This window comes from Phyllopteryx taeniolatus, chromosome 16 (assembly GCF_024500385.1).
Source record: "Phyllopteryx taeniolatus isolate TA_2022b chromosome 16, UOR_Ptae_1.2, whole genome shotgun sequence".
In the NCBI taxonomy this organism is placed as follows: Eukaryota; Metazoa; Chordata; class Actinopteri; order Syngnathiformes; family Syngnathidae; genus Phyllopteryx; species Phyllopteryx taeniolatus.
In genome coordinates, this window is record NC_084517.1 from 22,419,033 (window position 1) to 22,446,459 (window position 27,427).

The 27,427-nt window shown below is 49.0% G+C and overlaps 2 protein-coding genes across 4 annotated transcripts; both read left to right on the forward strand.

Moving 5' to 3' along the window:
- The first annotated feature begins 7,165 nt into the window (after positions 1–7,165).
- cbx4 (chromobox homolog 4 (Pc class homolog, Drosophila)) lies at positions 7,166–16,024 on the forward strand. The gene is made up of 5 exons (XM_061749402.1): positions 7,166–8,660; positions 8,803–8,846; positions 9,344–9,409; positions 12,451–12,517; positions 13,458–16,024. The coding sequence occupies exons 1-5, from the start codon at positions 8,592–8,594 to the stop codon at positions 14,862–14,864; spliced, it is 1,653 nt and encodes a 550-aa protein (XP_061605386.1). The 5' UTR covers positions 7,166–8,591; the 3' UTR covers positions 14,865–16,024.
- Positions 16,025–20,742: 4,718 nt separating this feature from the next.
- On the forward strand, positions 20,743–27,310 carry cbx8a (chromobox homolog 8a (Pc class homolog, Drosophila)). 3 transcript variants are annotated; one of them, XM_061749407.1, is made up of 5 exons: positions 22,929–23,098; positions 23,187–23,230; positions 24,075–24,140; positions 24,435–24,501; positions 24,712–27,310. In XM_061749407.1, exons 1-5 carry the CDS (start codon positions 23,030–23,032, stop codon positions 25,378–25,380), a joined length of 915 nt encoding a protein of 304 aa, XP_061605391.1. In that variant the 5' UTR covers positions 22,929–23,029; the 3' UTR covers positions 25,381–27,310. The 3 variants fall into 3 exon arrangements, with proteins under 3 accessions (XP_061605390.1, XP_061605391.1, XP_061605392.1); XM_061749406.1 differs by lacking the exons at positions 22,929–23,098; positions 23,187–23,230 and adding an exon at positions 20,743–21,483; XM_061749408.1 differs by having other exon boundaries at positions 22,960–23,655.
- Positions 27,311–27,427: the final 117 nt, after the last annotated feature.

The window sequence follows — 27,427 nt, forward strand, 5'->3', positions numbered from 1 at the left end:
GTTGATGTCATCTTTCTACTGGAAAGCATTTGTTTGGAGTTGGAGCAACGTTTCTCTTCACATCCCAACAGAGTGTGAGCACGTTGCGTCCAGTGCGACAATCACGGCGAGGATGCCAAGCCGCTCGTTCGGGTCTTGAGGGCGGACGCGCAGCTTTTTGTGCTGGCGCAAGCCGCGGCGCTTGTGACACATGCTCGATTCCCGCGTTGAGCGCTTCGAGGGTGACGACCGCCGATCGGCGACCACGCGCACCGCCGACATGTTCGGACTCGCCCGCAGACTCGTCCGTGTGCGCATGAGAGGCGATGATTTGCTTTGAGGAACATTTTGCGGGCGTTACGACTCGTTGGCTGGATGCTAGCAGACGAGCATTCAACATATCGCATCCGATCGGTCACAATTACAGAAACCATCAATACCATACATGCAATATAACAGCATGCAAGTGTGTGCCGACAAACCTGAGACAAATATAAAGTATTTACGTCATACTCAGCCGAGATGCTGATTATTAAACGTAATCACGTGCGCGGATCGCTACAGACGTGTTTCGCAGTTTCGCCAAGTTGGCTAAGCTAAAACAAGTTTTGCTCGCGCCAACCAATTAGAAAAGGGAAAAATGCTGACGTCATCGAGGGCCACCGCTCCGACTCTGTGAGGACAAATTTGAAATCGGATTGGTTCAAGAAATAGTCTCGTTGCGAAGATACGCGACATGGGCCAGCACTGCTGATTGCGAAGGCCCCGGGCGGATTAAGTTGACATGGCAACAACAACATAGATGCTGAAATCTGATTGGACACCAAAACAAAAGTGTTCTCAAGATGCAGTGCAGCCAAGAGAAATGCTACGAAAGGACAAGAATGGACTGTTGCAAATAAATGTATACAGACTACAATTTCGGTTGTAAATATAAAAGTTTGTCAATGTAAACGTGCCCAGCGCACTGGAGAAAAGGGTGAAAACGAAAGATAACGTTGAGCCGCAAAGTGTGTGTGTTGTGGTCTCAAAACTGCCGCCGCATTTTTTATTTTTTTTGGAGTGATTGTCACCTCTTTTTTTTCGGCAAACAATGACAAGCGCTGCGGCGGTGGCTCCATTATCTCCGTAAATTTAATACAAATCTCTGTTGCGCTCTTGGCTTGTGCAAAGAAGCGGGCGCTTTATCGCTCCGCTCGTCCTCAGACGCTGTGGCGACAGCCAACGGAAAGCGAATAGTGAACAAATAAAAAAAAAAGAGGCGGGCGGGGGTACAGTAGGGTGAACGCACGTGTGGCTGAATTTCCATATAGATAGACAAGCACATTAAACGTAGTTATCTGCAAGCTCGCTATCCACGCGCGCTCTTCGATGGAGAGATGGCTGCCGGCTCGGATTTTACGGGAGCAACCCCCCGCGCCCATCGCCCCCCCCCCCCCCAACCCCCGCTCCTCATCCGCTGTGCGTCTGTCTGCCCTAGACACTTCATTTGTTATGGACCGCTGTTGACCTCAGAAAGAGAAAGCAGGGCATGATTTTCCCATTTCTGATTGGCTCAATTTGCTCGCCTATATTCTACATTTTTCCTCACAAAGCTCCGTCGTCCACCGCGGAGTACCGCAGGGATCGCAGCTCGCACCACTTTTTTATTTTAAACATCCCATCGCACACCTCTTTCAAATGGCTGGAATGCATGTCAGATGACTATATTGATTATAAAAAAGAATGACATCATATTCATATTTTCACGATTATCAACACGTATTGCGCTCATGACATTTCGTTACATTTTTGCACATTTTTTTTCAATTTTAGCAGTACTTTTTGTGGTTATGTCTGCTTATAAAATGCCAGAAGGCAAAACTTTTTCATCACAACCGCAGTTAACAGGATGCAGACGGCGTGAAGGAGACGAAGGCTGCGTTCGCACCGCACGGCATGACGACCGATTCATTTTTTTCTTGTTGTTCACATTTTGTGTCATCTGTTCTGTCGAGGACTTTTGACGTAAACGTCAGATGAGCGCCACTTGCGCGTCCGCGCTGCACTCGCATCGGATACATATCTGATTTATATCCACCTACGAAAGGCCTGCGTCAGATATGGAAATAATCGGAATTGTACTGTTGACATTGACAGCTGCTGTAAGCCACAACTCACGCCCAGGTGCTCACACGCAGACTAACTTGCTCCAGCGCCTGACTTCATTCGCTTGGCCACACCCCTTAAAGACACATCCAACACACGGATACGACAGTATGTGCACTAATTCCGCAAATCGAAATGTGTCATCGCCGGGTTACTTCTTGAACTTCCTGCTTAGCACAAAACGCCGAATGCGCCGCGGGTGAGGAACGGGAAGAGGGGAATAAAACGCTTCTCCATCCCGGGGCGTCCGTGTAAATGAAAATGCAATTAGAGCGAGGCAAATGGGCCGCTCCCGGGAGATTACGAAGGCGTGCGGAGAAGGGGAAGAAAGGGCTCTCAGGAGAAGGGCCCGCGTCACTCATCATTAGACGCCAATGTGAACGCGAGCTCACGGGCACATTTTCTCGAGGTCTCCGCAACAACACATCGAGACAAAAAGGAGCGTCTATCTACGCCTGCGTGCGGATTGTTTTTGGTGAAAGTTCCCATTGTGTGCTGCTGCCTGGCTTTTGTCTCGATGCCAACGACGGCATCGCCCGTCAGCGCTCCACGGCGGCCTACCTCGGCTCGATACGGTATTGACGAGTGTCCGTTCTGACGGAATCCCCCCCCCCCCCCCGACGCCACCCCCCACCACCCCCCACCCCCGCCGACACCCCTCCTTCCCCCTTGAAGTCTGGCGCACCCTCCCCCTCGCCGCCGGGGATCAGCGGGTGCGTGAGCGTACGGTGGACGAACCCCACACGACGGCGGGCATGTGAAGAAGAGAAGGGGAGCCCGCCCCCGGCGGACGAGCGGCCCGCCCTCGAAGCGGACCTGTCGCCTTGCTGCAACAGCGGATGTCACAGTGACACTGGAGGAGGAATTTCCGCTGAAGCCCCTTCACGCCAACGCCTCCCCTTTTTCCTGGCAGCGCAGACTCAGCGCTCAGGCAAAACCTGCGCCAAGTTTTCTCATTGTTTTAGTCAGAAGTGAAGCATTGAAATCATCATTTGTAGTGAGCCCCACCCCCTTCTCATGCAATGGATTATTCCATGACTTGATTAAAACAAAGTCAATAGCTGATTAAAAAAGAAGAAAGTAGTCAAGCTGGCTCACAGAATATTCCAGGAGCCTTCCTAACATTTGCTGTACCTCGCTATTAAACAAACAAGAAACTTGAATTCAATTGTTTCATGGACAGTTTTGATCACCATTGTCTAATGTTTTACGATTTGTTAACTCGTTTTTTTTTTAGATTTCACTGTTTTGTTAAAGTTCCTATTTTACTGGATCGATGTTCTGTTCTTATTGCTGCCACTGTTTAATTTGGAAGCATCTTATTTATCGGCGGCTCTTACTCTGCCAGCTCTGCCGTTTAGAACAACTTCTGTAATTACGCCGGTGGTCCAAACGATCTCATGGCTTCTGCCTGGGCTTCATGTTGCGTGTTGCGTGTGAACGTTCGCAGTTGTAACAAAATGTAGCAAGTGCGCCAGTGTTGTAGCATCCAAAGCTAATTTTGCCTCTGGGAAGTTTTTCCTCATCCTGACTTTTTCTGTATTCATTGTGGATAAATGTTCTTATCAATGACAGTCGAAGCACTGAGATGATTGACTCATTCGAGAAAAATCCTCAAGAAGGATTTGAAGAACTGGCTCAGGAAATAGGAGCATTTTCCCGAAATTGGTGATCATCTTTGCAGGACAGACTCGCTTTGCGTCGGCTCCCAAAAGACCAAATTTGCGCCTGCCACGTGGAATAGCGAAGATCTCAACGATTTGAAGAACAACATTGTGTGTTTGCAGCTGAAGCCAGAAGGAACGTGAGGACGTGGTTTTGTTGTTGTTTTTGTTGTTGTTGTTGTTGTTCCTCTCCACGGCTTCATTTCGTCCACACGGCATTTGGGAAGCTAGTGACGACGCTGGCTCGCGTGGAGGTGTTTCCGCTGCAAATTTGGTTCTTTCTCGCGTCTGCGCCCTTGCTGCTTGATAGCGTCCTTTAACGAGCGCCCGCTGAGCGGCGCCGGGCCGCAGAGCCCTCTTAACATTTTTATAATGCCGCCGCCGCCGCCGCCCCTCGCTCTGCGCAGTCCTTGCAATCGACTCTTTTCTTCTCGCGCAGGAACGAATCGGACGCTTTGCTGGGCCTCCTCCTTTCTTTTATCCCCCCAGCGCCCTGAACTTACTTTACCTCAACCCCTTCTTTTACACAGTCACAACCCCCCACCACCACCTTCCTTTCGCCCCCTAAAATATCTCCATTCCCTCAGCTGGCACTCCTGGCACCGTGGGTGGCAGATGCCAAAGCGGGGGAGGCCTCCCGGCTTTGCTCGGGCCGCTATTTCATTTTGGGAGGGGGGGATTGGGCTCCAGCTGTGCGTGTGTGCGTGTGAGGCGAGGAGGTCGGTGGGGGGGGGGGGGAGGGTAGAATAGAAAAAAGGAAATGGAAAAAAAGGTTGCAGGGTTGAGATATCTGTGTTTCCTGCAGAGATGGTGACATAACCTGACCCCGGCCGGCCCTCCCACTCACACGCGAATGTAACATCCTAACTGGCGTATAAAATCACATCATTATTCCTACAACGCTTCACAATCGCTGTCGAAATCCCGCCGGTTGCGGGACTTTTTTATTCCAGCGCGTGGCTGCCCTCCGAGCGAACATTAAAACAGAGGCAACCTTGTCGACGCAAAACAAGGCCACGTTGAGATTAGAAGAGAGGGAAGAAAAAAGAAATACATACAAATGTAGAAAGTCCGACCTTGTGTGCTGCCGATAAGAGTTGCTTTTTGACCTTGGTGGGGTCCGACAAGGTCAAAATAAACTTGCTGAAAAGAAGCAGTTGACAACATTGTAACGCTGTGAGAAATGCTTGGTGCAGGACTCCAAATCCCAATTTGGAGTCGCTTTGTCTTTCGTGAGCTGAACAAGGAGCTTTTGGGACACGGGCCCGTGCCTTTCGTTCCACATTTGTGGTTCAATGTGTCTCCTGTTAACTTCTTTATTTGGACAAAGCTTTTTTTTTTTTGGTTTGTTTGTTTTTTTACCCGCTTTCCTCGCAAAATGTAGCCGCTCTTGGATATTTTCCTGAAGAAACAACACAACACGGCACAGCACCAGGAGAACATTGTAAAGCGCGGGTTGTTTTTCCAAGATGGCCAAGATGGACGAACCAATGAACACTTTGAAAACCGCAGAGGAAATCCCACCTGTCAGCGTGTGCGCATATCTCAAAATTAGACTTGAAAATGGCCACAATCAAGCCGCCCCATGCGCCGCGGATCAAATATCGTTTCCACGACCCGGAGAAACGGATTGCCCATCTTTCGGATGTCCGCACATAACGACACAAAAATATATCTGCTTAAATCTTCCGGTGGCTGGAATACATATCCCACCGGCTCGTCGCGGGGCTTTTCCACACCGCGACGACGAGGCGCTCTAAAGCGGCGCGAAGCCGCTGTCCGCATGCTGGCTGTCACGTTGGACTTTTAAAAACGATTTTTTTACTCGCTCTTCCGCCCTCTCTCTGTGACGTTGTGCACTCAAGGTGGACAACGAGGCGCTCTAAAGATGCGTTTACCGGACGTAGGCAAAGGTAGGTAGCTTGCCGCACGTCGCAATTACGCCACTGATGCCAACGAAGACGCTCCGGTTCCGATATGGCGGCGGGGGGCGCCCGAGTGCGTCGTCGCCGGGCCCCGTTTTAGCCACGCCCAAAATCGAGGGAAACCCAATCATTGAATGCGGTATTGCCACAATTCAGTACAAATGTTCACTGCGGTCTTTGTGCATTTTCAGCATTCCTCTTCAAAAGTAAACTTACAAACACATTCCAGAATTCACTTTAAAAGCTCTTTAAGAAAGAAGAGCAGACTTTTGTATTGTATTACTTTATGTTCTTTAGATTTTATCATTGTGATTGCACCAAAGTGGACTTGTTGCACTCGAGGCCAAATGTTCACATTAGACACAACTTTGGCCCGAGCACAAAAAAACACTATATAAATTATATATTAGAAATTATATATTATATATTATACATACACACACACAGCATATCTATTTGGGAGCTTAGGGAACGACTGCATTTGGATGACGAGATTGGGATTTTCCTGTAGCGGACCTCGATCGCCCCCTTAAAATGAGTCAATCGTGCATTATTCCCTAAGTCGGAATTTTTGGTGGACTTTTGAAGTGCAGTATCACGCTCCACTATATGAACATGTCCATACTGTATTTTGCTATCTAACTCGTCGGTTCCCTTTACAGACATTCATATTTATTTGTAGTTGACTTCAGCCGCTGAAAACCGCTTTTCACTTATCCTTCATGTCGTTCACCTTTGCCGTGGAATGAACGCAGTGAACCAATTTCTGGCTCAGTTGCACGCACGTGGGTGACTAACTAACTAACTAACTAACTAAAACGAACGAACATACACGTAAATCCACCACCACAATGGCGTTAAGCTTTTCCTACGAAATGCGATTTTTCCATACCATTGTGACGTGTTGGCTGTTGCCCTCCAATGGAATTGGCCTGCGCGCCACTCGTGGTGCGTGTCAGCTGTTGCTAGGGAAGCAGGGCGTGTGCGCGCCGCGGCCGCGGCTGTCGGGGGGCGGGGGGAAGAGCAAGTGGGGCGCAAACTCCACGTTTGAAGGGAGCGGCTCGCGTCCGTTTGCGCTGCGGGCGCATTGGGGCGCAATCGGGCGCGTGCCCATATAAGGCGAGGCAGCGCTGGCTCGTGCCTGCGCGCGATTGGCTGCGCAGGCTCGGTTTTAACCCTTCCGATGCTGAATTATTTTGGGTGCGCTGCAGCTGGCTGCTGATTTTGGGGCTTCTGGGGCGGGCGGGAACCACAATTTCGCTTTCTAATCAACGGTGGTCTTCTTCTTCTTCCTTTTTTTGTTTTTTTTTTTTACTTTTACGGCACACAAGTGTAAAGGTACACAACGACGTGGTTAATTGACACGTTTGTCTCTCACGAGACGGAATTAAAGGAGAAATAAAAGGCTCCGATGAATAATTGGTGGCGTGAAACGTGAAAAACTGAATTTGCCGTCTTGCAGCGTGTTAAATGGACGACCGTTGAGCCCAGAGGACATGGCGCTGCTCTCCCAATGCGCGTGCGCGTGCGCGACCTATATTTGCTGAGTGCGGCGAGCAGATCGAACGCAAGCCTCCGTGCCGCATTCCGGGCCGTCGGGATTTCCCCATTTGAAGGTCGAAATGCTCGAAGTTGCTGACGAGACTTTGCAACTGTTGCAGCGGGTTCGAAGTCTTCACTTTGGGTTTTAAATGGCGCGTCCATGAAAAGTCCAATTCGAAGAGAAGGCGAACACGAGTCCGTTTTCCTCCGGAGGACGAATTATCGACCTCCGATGCATTTGCATTTGAAACCCCCAGTGACAAGTTAGACGTCATAAGGCGTCCAACTTTGCCAGTTGTGCTTCGCGTCCCCGTGACCTTCGCGACTGCCGTGACCTTGCCCTTTGAACGACGTCCTCGCCCCTCCCCCCAAAAGTGCAGCTTATCAAAAAAAGTGCGACCGCTTTTGGAACGTCGTCGGAAAGGCAAAAGTGCTTCGTTAAGCGTGTTCAAAAAAAAAAAAGCACATTTTGTGGGGCGTCATCGAAGGGAACGGGGCTCGTTCTTGCTCTTTTCCCCATCCGCACTTGGGCGTTGTGGAAATGCACTTGAAATCGAGCAACTTCCTTCTCGCTTCCTCTCAAACGCAAGTCGACGTCGGCGTTTGATTGTTGTTTTGCTTCAAGCGGACCTCAAACTTCACCACTTTTGTTGTTTGTTTTTTTCACGTCGCGTTTCAGGGCCCTCAACGCAGTCGAACAATCGGTCTTGCAGAAGTGAACGCACCCTCGTCTGAGTGTTCATGGTGCTTTTTTTGCGTCGCACCTGCAAGCTCGACGTCTTTGGCGCTTTGCATCCTAATTGCCTTTCTCGCCGACGTCGCCAATGCTCTTAAAAGCACGACTTGCGAATCTGAAATGCTGATTGCTTGTGAACAGACCACTCCCCCCCCCCCAAAAAAAAACAATGTTTTGCATTCCGCCCATACATGAAGCAGACGAGAGCGTTTGTGCTTCTCGGTTCCTGCCACGAAAGTGACGAGCGGCGCTTACGTGACACTTCACCGGAGGATTTATTTGAATTCCCACAGCAAGAAGGAGCAGGAGGGATGGAGCAGAAGCGGGAGAGGTCTCCACCCCCCCCGGTGACGTCATGCGGCAGAGAGGCGCTTTTGCACGCTCGGCTCGGTTGACGTCGCGGGCTCGCTTGTGCTTCTGGCTGTCGATGCAAACCGGCGGCGGCGGCGGCGGCGGCGGCGGGACGACGCGAGCGCCACTTGGGATTCGGACACGCACCGGAAAAGTAGCGAGCGAGCCGAGTCTCGCGTCGTCTTTTTCCTTCCGTTTCTTCTTTTCCTTTTTTTTGCTCTCGCTCGAGGTCGGATTGCGGCGAGAATGGAGCTCCCCGCCGCCGGGGGGCACGTCTTCGCGGTGGAGGGCATCGAGAAGAAGCGAATTCGCAAGGTAAGGCGCACGGCGGCGTTTTGCGGGGGAAAGCCAGCGAAAGCGAGACCGACGGTGCACGTCTCGCAGTGGCGCGTTGCGAGCCTCCGGGGAAACATGTTGTTGTTGTTGTTGTTGTTTTTCTGTGTGTCTTCCGCCGCAGGGGAAGATCGAGTACCTGGTCAAGTGGCGGGGCTGGTCTCCCAAGTAAGTGTTGAAATGCAGCAAACGCGCGTCATCGCGCTCGCGTGAATTTCGGACCTCGTTGAGTGAGGGCGACGCGCACGCGCACGCGCGCAGCGTGCGAATGCGGGCGAGCGACGCCTTCGCTCATTTGGGCGAGGGGAGGAATTTTTGGGGCGCGCTGGCACGGCCGTGTCAGCCCGCTTGAATGATTTGCGCTCTGCCGACGAATTGGCCAGACGGCGAGCGCGGCTGCTAAAATGGCCGACCGCACGCGCGCGCAGCAAACACAGCTGACTTCTTTTTGCCTGATTTCAGCTCATCTCCGATGAATCATATTCGAAGGCTTGTGTAACCTGAGCACCTTTTTTTATGATTTACTCAGAATAACGAGCGTTATTTTGCTTTTTTTTTAATGACTTATTCGGAATAACGAACGTCATTTTGCCTTTTTTTTTTTTTTTTTTTTTTTTTTTAAATGACGTACTGGGAATAACGAGCGTTATTTTTTTCCGCCGCAGATACAACACATGGGAGCCGGAAGAAAACATCCTTGACCCGCGCCTCCTTGTGGCATTTCAGTACAGGTGAGAGTCGTGGTGGACTTTGACCATATATGGGCGCGGGGGCGGGGCTCTGATGCCCCTTGACCCTCTGCGGTCCTGGGAAAAGAGTTTCTTGAACAAGTACAACCCCAATTCCAACGAAGTTGGGACATTTGTGTTAAAGATACATCAAAACAGAATACGATGAGTTGCAACTCATGTTCGACCTATATTGAATTGAAGACACTACAAAGACAAGATATTTCATGTTCAAACTGATCAACTTGATTGTTTTTAGCAAATAATCATTCACTTGGAATTTGATGGCTGCAACATGTTACAAAAGAGCCGTGACAGTTGTCAAAAAAGACGGAGAAAGTTGAGGAACGTTCATCAAACACGTGTTTGGAACATCCCACAGGTGAACAGGCCAATTGGGAACAGGCGGGTGCCGTGATTGGGTAGAAAAGGAGCTTCCCTGAATTGCTCAGTCATTCACAAGCAAAGGTGGGGCGCACTTGTTCACCTCTTTGTGAACAAGTGCGTGAGAAATAGTTTAAGGACAATGTTCCTCAACGTACAATTGCAAGAAATTGAGGGATTTCGTCATCTCCGGTCCATAATATCATCAAAAGGTTCAGAGAATCTGGAGAAATCACTGCATGGAAGCGGCAAGGCCGAAAACCAACATCGAATGCCCGTGACCTTCGATCCCTCGGGCGGCACTGCATCAAAAACCGACATCAGTGTGTAAAGGATATCACCGCGTGGGCTCAGGAACACTTCAGAAAACCAATGTCAGTAAATACAGGTCGGCTGTACATCCGTAAGTGCAACGTAAAACTCTACTGTGCAAAGCAAAAGCCATTTATCAACAACACCCAGAAACGCCGCCGGCTTCTCCGGGCCCGAGCTCATCTAAGATGGACCGACGCTAAGTGGAAAAGTGTTCTGTGGTCCGACGAGTCCGCATTTCAAATTGTTTTTGGAAATTGTCGTGTCCTAAGGACCAAAGAGGAAAAGAACCATCCGGACTGTTATGGACGCAACGTTCAAAAGCCAGCATCTGTGTTGGTATGGGGCTGTGTTAGTGCCAATGGCATGGGTCACTTACACATCTGTGAAGGCACCATTCATGCTGAAAGGTACATACAGGTTTTGGAGAAACATACGCTGCCATCCAAGCAACGTCTTTTTCAGGGACGCCCCTGCTTATTTCAGCAAGACAATGCCAAACCACATTCTGCACGTGTTACAACAGCGTGGCTTCGTAGTAAAAGAGTGCGGGTACTAGACTGGCCTGCCTGCAGTCCAGACCTGTCTCCCCTTGAAAACGTGTGGCGCATTATGAAGCGTCAAATACGACAACGGAGACCCCAGACTGTTGAACGGCTGACGCTGTACATCGAGCAAGAATGGCAAAGAATTCCACCTCCAAAGCTTCAACAATTAGTGTCCTCCGTTCATTGAATGTTGTTCAAAGAAAAGGTGATGTAACACAGTGGTAAACGTGACCCTGTCCCAGCTTTCTCGGAACGTGTTGCAGCCATCAAATTCCAAGTGAATGGTTATTTGCTAAAAACAATCAAGTTGATCAGTTTGAACATGAAATATCTTGTCTTTGTAGTGTATTCAATTCAATATCAGTTGAACATGATTTGCAAATCATTGCATTCCGTTTTGATTGATGTTTAACACAACGTCCCAACTTGATTGGAATTGGACTTGGACTTGTACTTGTGAAACATCAGTTATGGGATCAGGAATCACAATGGAAGATCTTCTTTGGTGGAATGTCCTTTCCGAAAAGAGGCACGAGAAGATCCTCGCTGGTCTACTTGGTCCCGTCATATATGGGGCAAAATATGAAAAAAAACCACCCGTATGATGCACAATCATTTACATATTGTTGAATTCGATGCTCTCCGATGATCGTCCCGGTCCACCGAATCTGACGAAAACATCAACGTGCGCGCCGCTGCGAAGTGTTTCTGCCCGTTCTGCGTGTTTATCTGTAGAAGTCCGGTCGGCGAGATCCCGGCCCATCTCGGCCGTCCGCGCTCCCTACTTTTCCTCCATCGTCTTTTGAACTTTCTGCCCCAAACGAGCGGAACCAAAAATGATCAAACTCACCTCGGTCATCCCAATGTCATCGCTTCAAAAGTTAGCGCCTGCCTTTTTGTCACCGCGCGCTCTGCTGCGACTACATCGCATTGTCCAGTTTGTTGTACACGCTATTGTCTTTGTCTTTGTCTTTGCGTTTTACTCAGCATTGCGAATTGCAATCCGTTCTCAGCCGCCTCACCTGGATGAATAAAGGTTCAATCACTTTGGAGGCCAAACGCAGCCTGTTGAGGCCTGCGCAATCATCGCAAGCTTTAAGCGAATACTAAGACGCTCCCAGCGTGAAAAAAACACATTGGAATGTTCGAAAGAGGCAAATTGTCCCGCAGGCTCGCGCACGGTGGCTAGGGGTCGCCTCGTGGTCGCCTCGTGGGATTTTTGCCTTTGGAAAGAAGCTGTCGGGCAGCCTCCATGTCTTGAACGCGCCGAAGGCCCAACGCGCGCCCGCCGAGACCCGCGCTAGCCGGCCTTCGCCCCACCGTTGCTCATTTACCAGTCGGAGAGGAGCGGAGGTTTATTCCCGGCTGTCATATTTTGTCCGCATTGCCCGTCTTCTGTCCTCGCTTCTGCTCTCCAAATCCTCCTCCTGCTTTTTTTGCCCGACGTACATCCTGCTAAATTATTAGCCTGCATTCTTCCCCGGAGGTTATTGGCGTGTATTTATCCCGTTTGCCATGAACCCGATGACCCTAATTACAGTTTCGCAGAAGTGAGGATGTTTGAAAGACAAGCGGCGCGGCTCTTAATTGAATTTCTGCAGGATAATGAGAATGCAGACTGGGATGATTATCCCGGAGAGCTATGCAAATAAGGCCCACAATGCTTTGCAGTGGGTCACGCGTGGGCCTTTCTCAGCCAAATTGCACATTTGACCTTGAATAGATGACCCGAATGCCGTTTCTTATCGGATATCGCTTTAATAAAGAGAAGAATCGACCGATTCTGCTTTGTGTTCGCAGGGAGCGGCAGGAGCAGCTGATGGGATATCGTAAACGGGGGCCCAAACCAAAACATCTTCTGCTGCAGGTAATTTTCATCAGCGAGAGGGGGAGGGGCGCAAGGTTCCTGTCAGGTGTTGCGGAGCGGCTGCTGTTACGGCGTCCGTATTGTTTGCGTTCTTTGAGACGGAGGCGGCAGGGCGGAGACGTTCTGGCGTGTCCTCACAGTTCGTTTGCCGAGGTTGCGCAAGCGCCTCCCGAGCGAGCTTGTTTTATCTGCGTGTTTATTATTTGCTTATAGCGCCTCCCTTCGGATGAGGGATATGGTTGACTCCTTGTTTTTGGTTTTTTGATGTAGCGCTAGCAAATCAGCATGTTGTCGAGCGCTTCAAATGGCTGAAAGTAGCGCCGTGTCACGCTTCGCTCGGTCTCGTTTTCAGAGCTTCGGTCGCTACGCTCAGCTGGCGTCGGACGCGGTCAGGGATCAGAGACGAAGCGTGACATGTCCGCCGGCACTCGGCTGACCTAAGGTCGCGGCCGAAGGGTCCCGAGCGTTCCGCGGCAGTTCGGGGTCAGCCTGCGCTGGAGGGAAAGCAGGCGGGGCGGATCCGGTATGGCGTCGGCCGACATTTTCGCTCTGTCTTTTATCGGCGCGAAGGCCGTAGATGTTCCCGATGAGAATGGATTTTTGTAGGGCATTGTCCTCCGGTCTCCGATCGCCATTGGATGCGTTGCTTTTGAGAAGCTGTCATAAGTCAGCGAAGCGCCCGAGGCCGAACTGTTCAAGTCAAACATTTTTTGGCTAGAGCGCTGTATTTGTTTGTCAGTTGGCAGGCACGCCCTCGCCATAGCGTCAAACGCTCTCCGCATACACGTCTTCCTTACCTGACCCCTGAGCAAATCTTATTTTTTTGTTCAAGTTTCGTAGAGGTGGCCTGCAATATTTCTTTACATTCGTAAAAGACAAGAATTCCGCCACCTCTGCTATTTTTACGTAGTCGACTGAAGTATCTCGTCTACTGTTTTAGGTGCCTTCGTTCGCCCGGAGATCGAGTATCCCCGCGGGCTTCGAGGAATCCTCCGCGGACGCGGAAGACGGCCCGAAGTCCGACACCGCCCCGGTCCGGCGCTCCCAGCCCCAGCAGTACCAGCTGAACAGCAAGAAGCACCATCAGTACCAGCCCGGCGGCCGGGAGGTGCCCGTCGAGCAGCTGGCCAACAGCAAGAAGAAGTACATCTATCGGCTCAACGGCAAGAAGCACCACCGCTACGAGCCTGACCCCAACATGTACGACGCTCAGGCCTCCAGGCTGAAGAAGGCGGTCGGAGTTCAGGAAGCGGCCGGTCGGCCCGCCGACACCGGCTGGAATCTGCCTCTCGCGCTGCAGCAGAAATGGGTTCGCGACAAAGACACGGGCTGCTTGAGTAAAGTGAAAGAGCTGGCGGTGGAGGTCGGAAAACCTGCTCCCAAAGTCGCGGAAAGCGAACGAGCGCTTAAGCCCAATCCCAAGGACGCCACCCTGCCGACTTCTGTTAGCGGCAAAATGAAGATCATCAAGAACAAAAACAAGAACGGACGAATTGTTATTGTCATGAGCAAGTACATGGACGGCAATAAAGTTCACGGAGCAAAGGGCAAACACGGGGAATCGTCGAGCGGAGAGAAAAGCCAAAACAATCCCGCGCACGCAACCGAAATGTTGGAGAACGGCATTCCCAAAGAGATGTGCAGCAGCAGTTCCCTCCCCGCCGCAGAACACCCCCAAAAGTGCTCCTCCAAGGACAGACATTTCTTCAAGCCTTCGCCCAGCACGGCGGAGGAGTATAACACGGAGGTCGCCCGGGGTCAGGCCGACTTACCCGACGATCTGCCGCTGCGGCTGACCGCCGGCTCGCCCCCGACGTCTTGGCCGGCCGACGGCAACGTGGCCACGCCCGCCGTCGCCGACCCCATCAGGATTCCGTCCTACCCCGGCAGCCGGAAGAGGAAACTCTCCGAGCCCGCGGCCGAGCGCGGGGTTCCCGAGACGCCGTTTACTTCCAGGAGCCTCGGCGTTTCCAGAGCTTTCCAGCTCAGTCCGCCTCAGGACAAGCCTATGGACCTTCACTGCGCCGGACGCACCGGAACGTACGCGGCGGACCGCGGCGGCGGCCAGGACGAGCCGATGGATCTGAGCCGCCCGAAGACTAACAGGCGGACGGGGCCGGAAATCGGACCCGAACCCGAGCCGCGGCCTGAACTTCGACCCCGAGCCGAAGCGGCTCCCCGAGTCGAGGCCGCGCCGACGCCCGCCGTCCGGGAAGCAAGCCGGCACTCGCGGAAGACGACTCCAAAGATCTGCCCTTTTATGGGCAATATCATCATCACTGATGTGACAACAAACAGTGTGACGGTCACCTTCAAGGAGTACGTTTCTTTCCGAGGAAGCCGCTGACTCCTTCTGTCCATTTGTGCATACTGTAAAAAAAAAAAACATGGAGATTTTGTACGTATGCAAAGTTCTAATTTATCATTCAAATTGAATATGTTTCTTACAATGTTTTATACTGTAACTCTGAAACGTAGCCAAGCGAGCGCCCTCGAGGATTTGAGTGAATGCACGAAACGGGACGTGTTCCGCTAGTCTGTATGCTGTTGTCTCATACCTGTACCACACTTGTAATCTGAGATTTTTGGGGAATCGATGAGATGCATCATTCGGGCTGCCGGCGAGCGCTGCAGAGGAACTTGATCAAAGATCAAATTGAAAGCACTTAATGACCTTTTCACCTGTCGCTTGTTGTCATTTGCCGCTGCTCTCTTTGAAGACCTTTTCGTCGATTTGGACTCGATTCAGGGATGAGCATTTGAACCGATGAATCGATCGTTATCATTTCGGTCGATCGTGTGGAATTGCTAGTCGATTAATCGTGTCCTGAAGCGACGAATTGATCATTTATCAAGGAAACGGAGTCCAATGCCCATCGCGAGTTCTTACCCGTTATTGTTCAGCACACTTTATTCACCGTCCCGGGATTCAAATGCGACCCGGACGCACGCACAAATCAGGCAGATACGGTTCCACACAGAAACGTGTCATCTAGCGAACGCGCTGTTCGACACCTTATGAGCATGATTCATCTCAGCTCTTTGGTCAAGCTTATGAATATTACGTGATCCGAGAAGGCACGTGACTGCTGTTCGTTAGGGGCCGCGAACGACTCGCCGATAGCTTTGCCGCATCCAGCGAAGCAATTTTATCGTGAGCGCTAGCTGTTTTGTTTTATGCTGCTGAGAATGCAAACGTCGAGTCTGTTGGATGTACAGTGGGAATCACCTTCTCTACGCACACTGAATGCAAAACCAGTTGAAGAATGCTAAAATCCTACGAGAATGAAACGGAAACGAGCATATTTATTGAATTTGTCGCGGAAGAAGCTGCAAAGGATCTTTTAACAAATGTTTTCATGTGTCCGATGACTCATTTGGCTTCTCTCGGTCTTTTTTTGTTTCGCTTTCATGTGTTGGTTACAAAGATCGTCATGAAGTTGGTGAGGGAGTCTCTTGGCTTACTGCTGTTGGCGCAGTTTCACAATAAAGAAAGAGAAGTTCCGAGTAACGCGTGGGTCTTATTTGTTATTGGTTCAGTCTTTTGAAAGTGAAAGTCAATTCTAAATTTGACACGCCACAGACGGGAGTGTTGTTAACAACCCCGCCCAATTTGAAAGAAAGTCGGCAAAGTATATAAAATCAAGCCGCTGTCTCCACTCTCAAATGCCGTGGGCGTAACCGCTGGAAGCTTGAAACCACGCCCCGCCAAAAGAAGAATGGATGCCAGTAACTTTCTTGTGCCTGCACATTCCGACACGTTTGAACCATCGAAATATATCGACTTACAACCTCCGGCGGCAGGATCGTATCCCACCGGCTTGTTTTTACACCACAGCGAGAGCGGTGCTAGCTTGCGAGCTGACAGGCTTGGGCTTAGTAAAATAACTTGCAATTGTACCAGATAACCACCGATGCGTTCATATATTGGAAGAGAGAGAGGACTCGCGCCAAAGTGCGTCACTGGGCCCCCGTTTTAGCCATGTCCCAAAAATCCGCAAAACTAAAGTGGTGAAAACAGTTTAAGGCGATACCGCCACCGTTCACTGCTACATAGTTCTCAGTACATTGCATGTTTGCAGCAATTATCCTGACACGTATAATGTATTTACAAATGCCGCCCTGCCTTCACTTTACAGGGACTTTAATGCAAGTCAATGGTTTTCAAACTTGTTTAAAACAAGTCCCACCCCCAAAAAATATACTTACAGTACATTCCAAAGTTGTTTGGAATTGATATCGGTGGCGTTTCCGTTCCTGACCGAGCGTCTGGGAGAAATCGCACCGTTGAGCGGCCAAATATGGCCGCTTGTGCTTCGATAAAGGCCAACGAGCGGCAGGACCGAAGCAGGAAGGAGTGTCAAAACAAGCCGGCGACATTTCAAATGTTTCTCCAGGCGCACTTGAGTGCCTGCAGGCCCGAGGTTAATGTCACTCTTCTTTTGTCTTTTGCTGCTTTTCTTTTTTTTGAGCAGACCTTTTTCACCATGACGAGGCAGTTCCAGCCATACCCCAAAAAAAAAAAAGAGTCTCCTATCCTCTCGGCGAACGTTGTGTTGTGCGGCAAGGGGAGGGGCTTTTGGAAAGTGATCACATGACGCCGTTCCGGCTTTGGAAACGGACTTGCTTACGATTAGCCTGGAGGTTAGCCTGGTGAAAATGGGAGAGTTGTTCGTGGAACAATTCCAATGACCTTCTCAAAGTCATACACGGTGCCGTGACAAACTATCGGGGCCCCCTTCTCGAATTTGTAGGTTTTGGCATAGTTTTCCCACTCTAAGGTTTAGGATCATCAAACAAATGTAAATATCTGATAAATACAACCCAAGCGTACTTGAAACGCTGTTTTTAAATGGTGATTTCATTCATTAGCCTGTGTGGAAAAGTAATGGCCCCCTAAAGCTAAGAACTGGTTGGGCCACGCTCAGCGGCAACAACGGAAATCAGGCGTTTTCTAGAACTGGCAACGAGTCTTTCACATCTCCGTGGAAATATTTATTTTTGGCCCACTCTTCCTTGCAAAATGGTTTGAATTCAGCAACAATGGAGGGTTATCAAAGCACGAACGGCCTCAAGTCTGGCCTTTGACTAGGCCACTCCAAAACCCTCGTTGTGTTTTCGAAGCCATTCAGAAGTTGTTGTTTTGAATTGTTATCCTGCTGCAGAACCCGAGTGCGCTTCAGTTTAAGGTCACGAACTGATGGATGAACATTCTCCTGCAGGATTTTCTGTTAAAGAGCCGAATCCACGGTTCCATCAATCACAGCAAGTTGTCCAGGTCCTGAAAGAGCCAAGCAGCCCCAGACCATCACACGACCACCACCATGTTTGACTGTCGGTATGATGTTCTTTTTCTGAATGGTTGTGCTACATTTACGCCAGATGTAACGAGACACACACCTTCCAAAAAGTTCAACTTTCATCTCGTCGGTCCATATAATGTTCTCCGAAAAGTCGTGGGAGTCATTCAGATGTTTTTGTTTTTTTTGCCAAAGTAAGACGAGCCTTTATGTTGTTTTTGGTCAGGAGTGGTTTGGGGCTTGGAACTCTCCCACGGATGCCATTTTTGCCCTGTAGTCTCTTCGTTATTGTTGCGTCATGAACTCTGACCTTAACTGAGGCAAGGGAGACCTGCGGTTCTTTCAAAGTTGTCCTGAGTTCCTTTGAGTCCTCCTGGATGAGTCACTGATGTTCCCTTGATGCAATCTTTGTAGGCCGGCCACTCCTGGTAAGGTTCACCACTCTTCCATGTTTTCTCCATTTGAGGTGAATGGCTCTCCCTATGGTTCACTGGAATCCTAACGCTTTAGAAATAGCTTTAATAACCCTTTCCAGACTAATAGATGTCAATGACTTTATTTCTCAACGTATTCTTTCTGGAATTTGTTTAGATGGTCTCACTTTGTCGCAGCTTTTCTTTTACATCTTTTCTCCATCTTGATTTTGTTGGGACAGCTTCTGTTTAAGTGATTTCTTGATTGAACAGGTCTGGAGGTAATCGGGCTCGGTCGCGTGTGATCAGGGAAAATTAACCAAAAATTGTGATTAGCCACAATTAGTTCATCATTTAACGGGGGGGCTAAATTACTTTTTCACACAAGGCCAGGTAAATTTGAATCGTTTTTTGTTTTTTTTTCCCTTAACAAATGAAATCACCATTTAAAAACAGCGTTTAATGCTCACTTGGGTTATATTTGTCTGATATTTACATTGATTTGATGATCTTACACATGAAAGTGGTGAAACTATACAAAAATATGACAATTTGAGAAGGGGGGGCCAATACTTGTTCACCGCACTGGAACTCGTAACGTTTGATTACATTTTCAAGAATTGTATTCAATTTGAATAAATGCATCAGCGGGACTAAACTCATAGATCATTATTTTGGAATTAACCAAATATTTGTTCTTTACACAAATCATAGACTGATAAGAAAATATGATGAAACGTAAATCCATAATAAAAATGTGTTGCATGTGGAAAAAAATGATAGCATGTCAACCTAATGACAAATGTGCAAAAAATTGGACAATACGGCTTCATGTGGCAACTAGATAAATGAATGTTCCATAAAAATTCCAAAATTATAAAGTTGAAATTGTTCAAAAGGAAAATCTTCATTTGTTTGAGAAAGTAAATATGTGTCGAAACTTTTCAAAATCTCAGACAACTAATCAGTTACACCACAAGGTGGCGTTTTTTTTTGGCCAAACACTGTCTACATCTATGCAAGCGCATCAAACTCATTTTTGTCACGGGTCACATTGTCTTCCTGGTTACCGTCACGGTCGTTATGACCGTGGAAACATAAAAATGGATCATCGCTTCATCGGAACTTCGGTTTTCATACGCGCTAGATTTCAACATTTTTTTCACAGAAATTTTGACCCAGTTTTCGTACATCTGCTTGGTTTTCGTGCAGTTGAAACTGGTTCAAATGGCAAACGCATCCGCCTGCCGGCGTCACGGCTAACTTTCGTATTTGAAGAAAGTTCGCCATTTACGGACGATATTAAACGCGATGACAACTTGAAACTTTGGTACAGAGCAACGTGACGTAGACGCACATCATTTACGAACGCGGGCCGCATCAAATGGGCCGGATCTGGCCCACGGGCCTTGACTTTCCTAACATTGATGTACAGCATCTCCCCAACGTTTTCTCTCTCGGTCACGTGACCTCCCGCTTGTGAACATGGAGTCCTCGCGCGCAACACGACCGCGCATCAGCAGATTCATAGAGCAAGTGCCATGTTCCACATCCCGCCTTCATCATCATCATCCTCATCCTCGTCATCATCGTCATCATCATCATCAGACCTGCCAACGAGGTTGGAAAACATTTGAGGCCTCAGCGGCCTCCTTCCAATGCGGGACAAACTCTCATATGTTGTACTCCATGTGAACTATTTACATTGTCAAAGGTTTTACAGCAAGTGCCGCCTCCAAACATTCTTCGCTCTCGCTCCAAAATAGCAACATTCAAATACGCAGTTATTCATCACAAGTGAGAAAAATGCTTTATTTCTAAATACTGTATTTATCTTTGACATTATGCACACTTTGAACATTAACACTATTGAAACATAAAAAAATAGACGAATCAGACATTTTTTTTTTTTTTTTTTTTGCAAATGTATTGTAGGCCTATGGGGGGAAAAAAAGTTAAAAGCAACTGAACTGCTCATAAAAAAATGAAATGTGCACCTATTTTGTACATTTGCATTTAATTTAGCGATTCATTTGCATACCACTAGAGGGAGGCCACGTACCACTACTGCGGTATGCGTAGCACACATTTTGAACGTAAAAAAAGAAAAACAATGTCAGAAATGAAATAATGACATAAATATATTGACTTTCTCCTCGTGCTCACTTGACACTTCAACGAAATAGTTGAAAATATTGGAAAAGCCTTTGCGGTATGATTGACACGTTACAAGGGCGATTTTTGCTGGCATTTTCTCGAAGCGGAATTTCAAACGGGGACGCAATAATGCGCAACGTCACGCATGAGGTTTTGCCTCCCATTTTGGGGCTGCACGACAAAATGTGGTCCAAGTGTGCGACATGATGCAGTAGTTGCCCAGAAACCACACAGCCAATGGGGGCTCTCTCTCTCTCTCTCTCTCTCTCTCTCTCTCTCTCTCTCTGCAGGCTTGCTTTCTCCTTTTTTTGTTGTTGTTGTTGTTGTTGTTGTTGTTGTTGCTACATTTCGTCAGGCGCCCTGGCGGCTCCTCGCAAGCACGCGCGCCTGCACGTCCGCGTCGACTGGCATCCAAATATGGAGAAGTGCGCGTGCGCGCGAGCCCACCAACCTTCTGCAGCTTCGTCAAAATGGCGCATGCAGCAAACGGCGTTTGGACTTCATCAGGTTTTTTTCAAGCTTCCGCTAATTTGCCGGCGTTCTCGACCTCGTCTAGAAATCGACAACATTTGCGATTATTCCCGTCATAAACGGCCGCCATATGCATTCTGATGCGTGAACATTTTTGGTGGTTGGAGCGACTTGAGAAGATTTTAAGTGACAACGAAAATAAACACGAGCGGCGGGCTTAAATGGAACTTTGAACTCAAGACCTGAATTGTCTCAGCAGCACACGTGAAATTCGACACGTGAGCCCCCAAAAAAGAAAGAGAAATGCAATCCGAAAATAAGATCAAATAAGGCTACTTATTTGCAGGTGCGGAAAAGATTTGCAAGCAGCAGAAATGCCTTTGAATGTTCATTTCATAAGTGACTTTTTGGAAGGGCCATCATTCCAAACAAAAAAGAAAAAAGAAAGAAAGAAAGAAAGAAATGAAACGTCATGGAAGCCGCCCTTCTTATTTGGAAATAACATTTGTCAGGTTTCGCAGCAAAACGACAGCAGAGGAAGTTGCTGCAAATGTCTTCGAATTGTTCTGATTATTATTTGGATTTCTAAATCTGACCTACGTATTCTGCCGCTTCAAGTCATCAGGTGAAAATGTTCGCCTTCCGTTTCGATCAGTCCTCAATTCTCGTTAAAAGAAGGCAGGAAATGCCTGCAAATCCTTCGTTTTGATTGAATTATACAAATGCTCCGTGAAAACGTCGCGTTTTATTTGATTTTGAATCAACTCAAAACAAAATGTACAATAAATCACATCATCCGGTGTTCAAACTCATATGTACGCCATCAAATATTATTCTTACCTTGAGAAGGAAGAACAACGAATGTAACCTGCAGAGAAACAAACCAAAAAGCAAAAAGATGTTTTGTTCCGTGCCTATTTCCGAGCTCCAAATGTATTTGTGCCCGCTCATCAACAGGAATATGCAACAAAATGATCTTGGCAAAATTTCAGCGTTTTCAACTCTGAAAAGTTCTGAAATCAAAACGACATTTTTAGAACGCGTTTTTAGCAACCGGGAAAATGTAGCCGTTTTTTTTGTTTTTTTTAATATTATTATTATTATTATTTTTTTTTGGGGGGGGGGGGGGGGCGTGGGGGTTGTCTGTTTTGCATTTTGAAGGAAATAATGGTTTTGATTGGAATGTAACTGATCGATTTGAAATTGTTTTGGAGTTCGATGAGCAATTAAGAGCTCGCACGACTCCAATTCGAAACGAGGCTCCCGTGCTTCAAATTAGGAGCAATTGGAATCAAATTGTTGGACGTTTTGTATTCCGGCGGCACGGCGGGAGAGCGGTTGGCACAGTTGCGAGGTTGCGGGTTCCAATCCGGCCTGGCCCGCGCGGAGTTTGCATGTCGGCCGTCGCCCGTGCCTGCGTGGCTTTTCTGCGGGCGCTCCGCTTTCCTCCCACATCCCCCCCAAAACTTGCGTGCGAGGTTGATCGAAGACTCGAAATTGCCCGTAGGTGCGAACGTGCCCTGCGATTGGCTGGCGACCGGTTCCGGGTGTGCCCCGCCTCTCGCCCGGAGACAGCGCCCGCGACCCGCGTGACGATAAAGCGGTAAAGAAAAAGATTGGATGCGTTTTGCATTCCCCATTTTGTGCAACATTTGTAGCTGATTTTGATTTGTTTTGTGATTGACAGCCTGCGGGCTGCACTTACGCGAGCAAAGTTGGTTTCTTTTCTTTTCTTTTCTTTTCTTTTTTTGGTGCATTTGTCTTCATGTCGAGCGCTGGGAATTAAGCGCCATTAGGTGTCAGGATAGAAGGACAGGAGTCGTGCCGTCCTTTTTTCCTTCTCGATCGAAATGCTCCATTCGGCATTTTGCGGAAAAACAGAAATGAAATGAATTTTCTTTTCCGGAGTGGCCGGGCGGGACTCGGTGCGCGTCCGCGGCGTGCGCGTGCACATCGCAGCCGACTCCGGAGCGGCCGGACTCCGCCCCCTTCGCCCCGTCGCCCGTAGCAACAAGCCGGCCAATCGGACGAGCGCGGGGCCTGGCGACGGCGCGTGACGTCAGCATCCCCACCCCGCCCCCGCCGTGCGCGCCAGATTGCGTATTATGGGATGTGCGGAATGAAGCAGCCCGACCCGACGAGGACGCGAGACGGAGCGCGCGCAGGTCGTCATGGAGCTGTCCGCCGTCGGCGAGAGCGTCTTCGCCGCCGAGTCCATCATCAAGCGGCGGATCCGACGGGTACGCGCGCGCCCGCCGCCGTACTTTTTGGCTTCCGCCCGAAGGAAGGCGACGGAGCCTTTAAGCCGACTGCGTGTGTGGTTTGCAGGGGCGTTGGGAATATCTGGTGAAGTGGAAGGGCTGGTCACACAAGTGAGTGCACGACACCATCGCCTCCGTAGCCAAGACGGAAGCTCGCGGCGGGGACAGCGACGCCGTCTGGCTGCGCGCAGAACTGCAAAAATAACTCTCGCACGTACAGTGGCAACCTTCCATTTGCTCCACCAAATTCGATTCCTTGACCCCCAAACCTCCATTTCGGAGCGTTTCTCGCTCGCTGTTGTCCAATCAGATTTGGCCGCTGCAAGTGTGTGGTCACGTGCGCCCATTGCCGCCACAGGCGGGACTGACCCACGTGTAACTTCAACCCCGTTAGCGATGGCGCTCGCTCCTCAGCCAATCAGGCTTCAAATTCAACGGCAGCATTTTCCCGTCGTCTCATTGGTGGAGAGCAAAACTAGTTACAGCTAACTTTGGCCATCTGCGCGTATGAAACTATTTCATATTGGCCGTCTGCGGTGAGTAGCATGTATTCTATTAGCTTCTTGTCATGTCCTCAGACAATTTGAATCGGGAACTTCTCCATATGTTGGTCAACGTTTGGATTCTCGCTGTTAGTGAAAAAAGAGCAACGCATCGCTTGAAAGATACAAAGTTTGGCAGGCTGCAGGGGCGCACTGTGACTCATTTGGGGGGGCGGTGCCCGCACATGCCCCCCTCCCCCGCTCTGCGACTTGGGTCCTGTTATATTGCGTTTTGGTATTCGCATTAGAGTTTTTGATGGTTTCTATAATAGCGACGCGATAGTAGCGAATCGCGTCGCCAAAAGCCCGGCTAGCAATCGTTTAGCGTAGCGCTATTCTCGTCGGAGTCCTGGCGTCCGCTCGTGGCCTTTGCGTTGCGACCGCGCTGACGCGCGCGCCTGGCCTCGTTGCAGGTACAGCACGTGGGAGCCGGAGGAGAACATCTTGGACGAGCGACTCCTGGCCGCCTTCGAGGAGAGGTGAGCGACCAAAACGGAGACGACCTTCGTTTGCAACATTTCGGATACCGCACACCGATGGAAGATTGTCGAATTCTAATGTGCAACGAACAAACTCGGATATAGTACTTGCGTTTTCCTAGCGTTAGATATAGCTAGCTAGATAGATAGCTTTAACGTCATCAAGGCAGCTAACTAACCAACAATAAAAATATTAGACATAATCGTTTTACTGTTTCCCAAATACGAAAGTACTTTTAAAACGTCTTATTATTATTATTATGTTTTTTTTCTTTCTGTATTTTTGTCTACAAGGGAACGTGAACGAGAGCTTTTTGGGCCCAAAAAGCGAGGACCCAAGCCCGAGACGTTTCTCTTGAAGGTTAGTTTATTTCTCTCATTTTATTTCCCATAAAGTCTCTCTGTTTTTTCCGTCACTAAACCCGTTCAAAAGTTCCGCTCGTGGAGACAGGTTGACTTTTGTGAGGCTAAGCGGTACAGAAAATGGATGCTCGGGTGAAAAGTGGTTCTGCTCAAAGAATCGGCGCTTGTGTCCAGTTCGGTTGGACTTAACTTTGTCTTCCTCACGCAGGCCAAAGCCAGAGAGAGAACTTACGGATTCCGGCGAGATCCGGCTCGGTCCGTCCAGGTCTCCTATCCGGTCCCGGAGCCCGTCGCGACTCCGAGGGCCCGGGAGGGTTTGCGCGCCGTGGTCCCCACCATCTTCCCCCCGAGCGCCGTCAACCGAGGGGAAAGCGTCGCCGGCCGAGCGCTAGAACTCGAAAGGTCGCCCGGACCGGCAGCGAGTTCTCACCAGGAGCCGGGTCCCAAAAAGAGAGGACGCAAGCCCAAACCGCGTCCGCATTACGACCGCGATGAGGAGGAACGCGCGGACCCTGCCCCCAAAACGTCCGGACGCTTACCTCAGGACGGGGGGGCTTCGGACGCCGGCCTGGTCCAGCTGACCAGAAGGTTCCGGGAGGAGACCACCATCGCGCCCAAGTCCGGCGGCCGTCCGGACCGAGGAGGCGGGACTCGTTACCCGGCCGTTCCCAAGCGCTCCGACGAACACGGGAACCCGCCGATAACGACGGGAGAAGAACTCGGGGAGGCGTGCCCCCCCGCGGGGCCCGGCCCCTCGTGGATCCCCCGCTTCGCCAACGTGGACACGGTGACCGTCACGGACGTCACCATGAACCTGATCACCGTCACCGTCAGAGAGAACTACACCGACAAAGGCTTTTTTCGGGGGAAAAGATGAGAGACGCAGGAACCAGGTGTGGCACTAAGGTTCCAGGACGGGGGTCCCTAAAGATTTCAGGCGAGGGGCCAGACTTCCGTCAATTACAATTTCGGTTAAATTAAACATAAACCAAAAAGAATTACACATCGTGTGTTTAGAACAAAACACCTAGGGCAGTTTAGCTTAATGCTAACAAACAATCCAAAACGCCATAGATGAGCTAACGAAGCTAGCATCAATATTGCCATAGTTATAAACCTTTAAAGAAGTGATATTTGAACACAAAAGGTGCATCAAGACATGTCGACAGACATAACAAAACTCACAGGCGTATGTTCTTTATGCGCTACGAAAAACGAGAATACGATATATCTGCAGCTTACTGAGTCACTTACAGTAGTTGTGAAACTCTTCTTCGTTTGTCTGCATTGCTGTATTATACTGCCCCCTGTGGCCCAGTTACGCACACTAGAAGGAGCCACGAAGAATTAATCACGATGCACGTACGGTTTCATTCTTGAGCATCTATTTAATGATGTTATTGCTATATAGTTGCATAACGGACAACATGATAGAGTGTGATTGTCCTTATTATAAAACATTTCTTAGTTTTTTCGTTTTTGAGGGGAGGAAAGTGAGGAAAGATGATGACGCCCTGAGCATCTGACACTTCCTGGCGCAGAAGAACATCAGCGCGTTGGAGCAACTGTGCTATTTTTTTTTTTCCAAGCGTTCAAAGGGCTCACCAAGAGGGCTCGTTTTAAAGACGTCAAGATGGCCGCTTTGCCGGAACCGCGGAATATCCCGAAGAATCGTTCCGGGAGTGCTTGAAGTCCGGAAAAGCGCGTTCGACTTCGACGGGATTTCTTCCGAGGGGAAAACTTGAAGTTTGGATTTGAATTTTTGGTTTGTTTGGTGAGACCGGTCCTGGAACTTTTCTGACACACCTCGCCGTCACGCGGGCGACTTTATCCGGCTGGGACGACATCGTGTCATCGCGTTCCTAATATTTCCAAGCGTGGAGCGGAATGAGGAAGTGGAAAATGGTGAGAGCGACTCAACCCGAAGCAAACTCGCGATATAATACAGAGCGAGACAAAAGGTGGTCAAAGGCCGGCGCTTGCCTGCAGATGCCACAAGATGGCGCCAAAGCAATATTTTTCTATTAGACATGGCTTGGGCCTGAGCACACAAGCTTTCCTTCCTTTCTTCCCTCCTTTTGGGCCTTCCTTCAATTCCTCCTTCCACTTTTTCTTCCGGCCTCCTTGCAACCTTCCTTCCTCCGCTTCAATCTGCTTTTCTTCCCTCCTGTCCAATTGAATCAACTTTCTTCGTTCTTGACTCACACGATTTGCCATTATGATTTTTCACAGTACGTGTAAAACAAAAAAAATAAAAAATAATAATAAAGGTTAATTTAAAAAGTATATTCCTACTTTTGGCCCACCCTGTATACATTTTCCATGATTTTGTATTGTGCAGGTGTACCTAATGTTGTGGCCAGTTAACAAAGCGTCTAACAACTAAGCTACAGTCTTCGTGCTAATATATATTTTTATAAATAGAGCTGTCAACCGCCAGTATTTAATTTTTCAAAAGCCAATTCTTGTATATAGACTAAGATCCTGCTTTTTTTGCACATTGTAATGTTGGCCAATTTTAGAAAGCATTGCTGCAGTTTTGCCTGTCAACGCCACTTCCAATCTGTCACTTTGATTTGGTGTACTTTAGTTGGTTCACTTTCATTTATGTGTCCAATAAAAATGAAAATAATCAACGCTGTGCTCCAGAAATAATCAAGGCATTGATTTGATGCTGCTCATCGATCATTAACATGATGACTTCTTTTGATATTTATTCCCACGCGTGCCGAGCTGCAATATTCATGTTGAAAATATACACGACGAGGTTTTGTTTAAGAGCTGTTTGGAATAAAACTGTGATGAAAGTCGGTTTTCCTGTCGTGTTTTCCCACGCAGAAGGCCGGGCCTAAATGGACAATATCATGCCCCCCCCCCCCACCCCCCCATTATTAGAGGAAAAACAAGTGGCGAGGGCCTTTTCG